At 35.7% G+C, this 7,247-nt stretch overlaps 1 protein-coding gene across 1 annotated transcript; it reads left to right on the top strand.

Annotated features, from left to right (window-relative positions):
• The first annotated feature begins 830 nt into the window (after positions 1-830).
• On the top strand, positions 831-6,789 carry LOC114737310 (arogenate dehydratase/prephenate dehydratase 1, chloroplastic-like). The gene is made up of 11 exons (XM_028925223.1): positions 831-1,496; positions 2,820-2,887; positions 2,980-3,072; positions 3,154-3,354; positions 3,730-3,810; positions 3,905-4,000; positions 4,630-4,707; positions 4,783-4,872; positions 4,964-5,031; positions 5,443-5,524; positions 6,372-6,789. The coding sequence occupies exons 1-11, from the start codon at positions 1,220-1,222 to the stop codon at positions 6,432-6,434; spliced, it is 1,197 nt and encodes a 398-aa protein (XP_028781056.1). The 5' UTR covers positions 831-1,219; the 3' UTR covers positions 6,435-6,789.
• Positions 6,790-7,247: the final 458 nt, after the last annotated feature.

The raw sequence follows: 7,247 nt of genomic DNA, 5'->3' as shown, positions 1-7,247 counted from the left end.
TAAATGTGACACGTTTTTCTTAAAACACCATAATCATCTTTCTTAATACATCATCCTCTCTTCTACTTGGTTATGGTCAAAGGAGTATCCATAGGGGTAATTTAGAGAAAATTGATAAATATGAGAAATGAGTTTTATATTTAGGACCAAAACAAACTTAACAATTGAATCATATATTAAGGACCGGAGGAGTAGTTTTTATAGTAGTTACATATGCTAAATGTTCCATTAGATAATAGCTTTGGCTAATACACATAATTAGTAAGGATACTTCAAAAAAAAAAACCTAATTATTACAAATAACTAACTTAATAAACTTTTTTAATCTATTTAAATTAGTCAATTATTCTTATATTAAAAATCGTAAAAATCGTACGTAATAATATTAATAGAAATATTTCAAACAAGTCAATGAGGAAGTTTTCAACGCTGTGAAAGAAGCACAATGCCATGGCGGCGAGCACCGAGACCAGAGAGTGGATGATGAACACCGGAAAGTGAGGCTTCCAGTCGTCAGGCTGAGAAAAATTGCGGACGGAGAAGAAAGGTTGTCCCGATTTTCTAAAATAAACAATTAGAAAGTCCAGAAGAAAAAATAAAGAACACTTGTTTTCAGTTCTCTGTCTGACGGGAAAACAAACTGTTTTCAGAATAGGTAAACAAACATTAAGCATCTAAGGCGAGGGGCAGCGTGAGATTGGAACACAGATCGAAAGTTCAAGGAAGAGCATCTCCTCCCCAGTCAATATTCATATCCATTTTCTCTTCCCCTTCTTCTTGTCTTCTTCTTTCTTTTTCATTTTTTCAGTTTCTACCTTTTTTTTTTTTAACCTTTCTGCCAAACCGCTCTCTTTCTCTCTCTTCAGTGCAGACTTCAGTTGCATATTAATAGTCTCCTACAATCCAAGTAAACGTGTTTAGCTAGCCTCCCTTCCCTCTGCTCACCTACTTGTTCCCTTTTTGACGCAAAGCTCTCGTTTCTCTCTCTCGGGAATTACTCCATCAATCTCACGGCTTTAGCTCCCATAACCTTCATTCTTCGTTTGGGTTCTTACTATACCTTCGTCTTCTTTCTTCTCCTCGACAATGTCAGTCTGGGTATAACCGAAACTCGCCTTCTATCTCTTCACCTATCACAGGCACGTTGATGGGTGTGGACTTCTTCTGACTTTCTACGGGACTCTGTTTTGTTTTGTGAGTATACAAATTGAGTTTTCCGATGGCTCTCAAGTGTGTGTGTATCGGCGGATGTTGGAAAACTCATCAGTCAGGGGCTGCGAATTTTCAGCCTGGAAATTCTGGTTTGATTATGAATATGAGATATGATCTTGAGAAATGCCGGAAATGGGAGTGTTGTTATCTGGGTGCTTTAGCTCAGAAAGCTGCGAATCCTATTGAAGACGACAAGAAGCCAGCTGTGACCGGGGCTGACTCTTCTGGGTCCATTACTGGAGTTCAGGAGAATGAATCCAAGGGGTTGATAAACCTTCTTCCTAGTGAGTTATACCCATCTCACATTCCTCAGAATGAAGTTTAGCATTTTATGTTTTATGAGGATTTGGAGAAAGCTTTTCCTGATCATTGCAGGCTCGCTCCACGCACAACTGCGATTCTGTGACCAATTAGTTATATCAGTGTCACATTTATCAGAATCAAAATGTGTTCCTCTGAGTGGCATTTGTGGAATAATATTGCGATCGATGCTTTATCTCTTCTGCTTGCACAGAATTTTGTAGTGGAAAGACCAAAATTCCTCAAGATGTTAAAGCGCATCTTTCTGAGTTTTGATCACATTTATATGGGTGCTTAGAATGCCTGAGACTTTTTTCCCCTCGTGCTTTTATACGAAAGCATACGAGGGAGATAATAGCTCATATTTGTCAATTGTCCAGTCTTTCTTCTTTCTTCGAGAGCTGATTGTGTTTGTTAATGCTCTTAATGTTATTCTTATATCTTAGTTGATATCATGATTCATGAGGGTAGGTAATGGCGTGTTGATGGAAGAAAGCCCTGCTCACATAGGAGACATAGCGAGTCATATTCTGAACTTTGCATTTCTTATCTCTGGGCATTACCTGATTTTCCCCCCCATCAGCTCCCTTTACCCTTACTGTAAATTGTAACCACTAGAATAGAGAAAACTGATCATGATGTGATTTGTCCTGTTTGAAAAGGAAATATAAAGGGAAAAGAAATAATGAGATGCTTTTGTACAGATAGCATAGTCTACTTGTGCATAGAACATAAATTTTTCTTCATGTTTAATCTAGTGTTTTGCATATGGAGTCATTTTGGTAAAGGAATTCAAATGGTGGACTCGGGGTGTACCATCTAAACTCTTGTCACAATGTGATGCCCTGGATGAAGCATGGTTCTCAGTGCTGGTGTGCACTCCATGCTCCTGACCTTAGATTCCAACATATAAACATGCGGTTAGTTTAATGATCCTGCGCCCATGGATCTCATAAATGGTTGCTGAGCTGACTATAATAGAATTTTATGTAATGTATGATTCCACAAATTGTACTCCAAATGTAATGGATGAAGCATGGTTTTCAGTGCTGGTATGCACTCCATGTAATGTATAATTATAATTGATCTCATACTTCAAATGTCTCGCTATTGATGATTTCAGTTACAAGTTGAACTCTAATTGTCAAAAGTACACTCCAAACCATGCAACTATGCATACATGTGCATGTGTGAGCACGCAGACAAATGGAATATTCATATCATGACGCAGCCTATATCTTTCATGCAACTGATAAGATCTTAAACCCGTTTGTATTTTATTTCTTATGTTATTTTCTTTATTACAGAGCCATTAAGTGCACTTGACTTGTCATCTTCTCCTAGTGATGGGTCAAAGGTACAGGTTGCTTATCAGGTATAAGTATAAATCTTATTAATTTCTTTTGAAAAAAATATTTACTTTCATGGCATTATGGCCATTCTTAATAAATCAGTTGCCTGATACAGGGCCAACCAGGAGCATATAGTGAGGAAGCAGCTTTAAAAGCTTTCCCAAATTGTGAACCTGTGCCATTTGATGAGTTTGAAGCTGCATTTAGGGTTTCAATACTTGATTCCTTATAATTTCTGTTTGCATTAACAAATTGCTGTAATGATGATGCAGTTGTATTCTTTATGCAGGCAGTGGAATTGTGGATAGTTGATAAAGCCATTTTGCCAATTGAAAATTCTGTTAACGGAAGCATCCACCGTAACTATGATTTACTTCTACGCCATAGACTACATATTGTTGGAGAGGTGCAGCTGCAAGTTGACCATTGCCTCTTAGGATTGCCTGGTGTGAGAAAGGAGGAGCTCAACTATGTCATAAGTCATCCTCAGGTCAGCCTCTGATTCTTAATCCATCTTCATTTCAGTACAATTTGCATCATAAAATGATGTATTGTCTTTCCTGTTCTGATCATAATGACTAGTGCATATGAACCCACCTCGTGATCCCACCAACTTACCCAGTATAATAGATGAAATTATTTCTCAATTAGGTTTTCTTTATCTTTTCCATTACATAATAATTAAATCTAGGAAGAGAATTACTGGTGCAAGTCAACTTATATCTTTGAACTGGATCCATGCTGGCTGCTGCATATATTTTTTAATACACTGATTTATCATCTAGATGACCATACCTATCGGCGAGAAATATATCCAGCTATAGTCATTTCAATTTTTAAAAGAATAATTTAATTTTACATCCAGGCTCTTGCTCAATGTGAAGGGATGCTTGATGATTTAGGTGTTACTAAAGTTGGTTCACCCGATACTGCTGGAGCTGCTCAGGTATAAGATTTTTTTTTTTTTTTTGGCTGAGTGAAAGGAAGGATTGATAATATTGTAGAATGGTACTGCCTAACAATTGGTAAGTTGTGAACAGAAAGTGTCCTTAGAAGGTAGAAGAGATACCGGAGCTATTGCAAGCTCCAGAGCAGCAAAATTATATGGCCTTGACATTCTCAAGGAAAGAATCCAGGTATGACGTTCACTTTTGCCTCAAAAAACTGATTTTCAACAATATGTGATCCTAGCTTATGCTATTTCTCTTCTTACAATATGCTTTCCATTTTTTTAATGGAAAGACGTATATCATTGCAGGTAAGATGAATTAAGATCTGCAAATGTATTGGGATGATGTCCCATCCTGTCTCCTTCTAGCGCCATAACCATTTTTTTTTTTGGGGGGGGGGGGGGAGGGTGTTCTAATTTTTAATGCATGCATGTTTCAAGGACTAGAGAGTTATCATTATAGAATCCGGGAATAAGTTCTGGACTATGTTAACTATGTGGTTTTGATGCGACTACCTGTAATGTTTCCGAAAAATGAGCCCTATGTCTCACTTGTGTGGATTAATCATGCTTTTAATTTTCTTAAAAATAATTTGTATAGTTGTCTTTGTATAAATTCATATGCTTGCACTTTATCATGCGATGTAAGTCCATTATGAAACAATGTTTATAATTTATCATTCCCTAATATGTTAAACTTATTAAACTTCTTACATCCTATTCTTGCTGTCCTTTTTATGAGCATTTACTAAAAACATGTTAGTAGTTGTTAGTATGTCAGACCAGAGTTGTGCTGATTCTTTGCTATCTTGTTAGGATAACGATGAGAATATCACTCGTTTCTTGATTCTTGCAAGGGAGCCGATAATTCCAGGAACTGACGGGCTCTATAAGGTAAAGCAAGCTTAGCTCTTCATTTCTATATACATATATATATTGAATGTTCTGACAAATTCATATTTCTGCCAGACTAGCATTGTTTTCAGCCTTGAAGCAGGTCCTGGTTTGCTTTTTAAAGCACTGGCAGTGTTTTCTTTAAGAAACATTGGTTTGACAAAGGTGAGAAATAATAAAGATCTTTATTACAATGTAGAATTTAACTATTTAAGATTCTCATTTGTTATGATTGCTTTTTTTTATGTGATTTCAGATAGAGAGTCGTCCACTGAAACAATGTCCACTAAGGATTGTTGATGACTCCAACGAGGGAAGTTTCAAGTGAGTATGGATTTTTCCCTCTTTTGTGAGATCTGCAGTCATGAATAAATCTTTCAAGTTTGGGCACATGTCTGATCGGGTCGACACACGTGAAGATGAAATGAAAAGATGAGTCTTGAGATGGACTTGAGGACTAGCTGGAAGATGTTAAAAGAGAAATAAGGGGGGATGTGAAATAATTTATAACATTTAGATGACTAAATAACTTAAAGTTGTTGAATTACTAATTCATCAACTAAAACATCCCTTGTCATGAAAAGTTTATTTTCACCACTCCCTTTCACGATGCCAAAGAAAAAGCTGAGGAACATGGCTTTGGTGTTATTTCATGAGCAGGATCAAATCATTCTGGTATTCTAAATTGAAGTTTGTTGTGAAATTATGATTATGACTTAAAAGTTCTGGTGGCAGGTACTTTGACTACCTCTTCTACATTGACTTTGAAGCTTCTATGGCAGACCCTCGTGCACAGTATGCTTTAGGACATTTGCAGGTTAGCCCACCATATTTCCTGGACTCAAGTTCAATATTTTTGTTTCATCCGGTGTTATTTCTGACTTTATTCTTTTGATTACTCTCATCTACAATTCTCTTAGCCTGACGTTTTTTACTATCCACGGAATTGATTTTCTCTGTCTTTCAGATTCTAATACAGAATGAGACTGTCTAGTTATTCAAGCCTGAAGCATCCATTTCAACTTTCAAATATATAATACTATTTATCATCTTAGGTCAAACTGCTTTTACCTTAAATAAGCGGAGAGAAAATCTATAAAATTGTTATGATTGGATGTTGTGGTGTTTCTTTCCTATAAAGCTTTCAGTAGAATCATTGATTGATAAATTACAGGAATATCTACGAATTTAGATCCTCTGAAGTTACAAGCTTGTGAAATGCTTCTAAAGTAAGAGAGATATAGAGAGAAAAGAGAGAGTGGGTGGAAGGAGAATAAATGTCTCCAATACACTATTCTACAGCCTGTGTCACCCTCTTTCTAACTTTCTAGGGCATTACAAATTAGAATGGTTATAAATTAGTGCTTTTGCTGCTATATCTGAAATTGTTCCTAAGAAAGCAGCCTCACATATAGAGAAAATTAACCTCTCGTTTCCAAGTCAGTTCCATGTTACATTCATAAAATCCTTTGCCTCACATGTGATATTCAAGAATTCCCAGTCATGTCCTCAATATGGTATTGCCAATGGTATATATAATTCTGATGTTACTTGGGGAATAAGCAACCATATCGGCATCTCATGTGGCTACTTTAATCAATATTAATGAAATGTAATTGTTGACTTATATTGTGAACACAGTCAGAATTTGCTTTTAATTTCAGGAATATGCTCGGTTTATTCGTGTTCTCGGTTGTTATCCTATTCACACAAGCAGAAATTCATGACTGGGAGGGATCTGTCGACTCTAATGCATTAGCTGTACAGTTTACTGATCCAAGAACAAACCATTACCGATGGAGGTTCATATACAAACAAGGGGGAAGAGGATAAAACATCTTATGAAACCATTCTAGGAATCTCCTGAGGAGTCATACTGAAAAATAATAATGTCATGTAGTTTTTAACGGTGTTGAGTAAATCCCAATAAGGGGACTGTTACCCCCGGGGGGAAAAAAATCAATAAGGGGATCCTCCTTGAGTTATAATCATATATGAACAATATGGTTTTAATCATAGAAGTTTGTCACTTCAAACAGCAAATTTCTGGGTTTTTAGCTATATAGTTTCTTGGTTTTTTTTGTTTTGTTTTTGGCAGCCAAGCATGACACTTAGAGCAGTGGTTTTTTTTTTTTTTTTTTTTTTATGTGTTCACTTTTCTTGCAAAAGAAGAAAGCAACTTTGTTGCTTTTGATTTTAAATTGCATACCTCTCTCTGCGGGGCCAAATAGGAATATTTCCATCATTACCTCAGATATGTAAATCTTTTAATGAAGGTGCCATCAATCTTTGATTAGACATGAATCATAAATAATAAATGTCAAATTATATAACCCTTGATTTATGATTAAAATTATTTGGTCTTAAATATAGAAAATAAATAACTAATTTGCATAAATTAAAAAAAAGTTAATTAAGTGAATAATTTATTAAAAAAATGTGTTAGTTTTCTTAAAATGTCACATTTAGTCATTTGCATTATAGCTACTCTATTGATAACAATCCTTTTTACACGCATATTTAGAAAAAAAATTATAAAT

The sequence above is a fragment of the Neltuma alba genome, unplaced genomic scaffold (genome assembly GCF_004799145.2).
Source record: "Neltuma alba isolate B1F8T4 unplaced genomic scaffold, ASM479914v2 tig00013427_pilon, whole genome shotgun sequence".
Lineage (NCBI taxonomy): Eukaryota > Viridiplantae > Streptophyta > Magnoliopsida > Fabales > Fabaceae > Neltuma > Neltuma alba.
The sequence above is the reverse complement of the archived record's forward strand: the minus strand, read 5'-3'. Positions and strand labels throughout refer to the sequence as shown.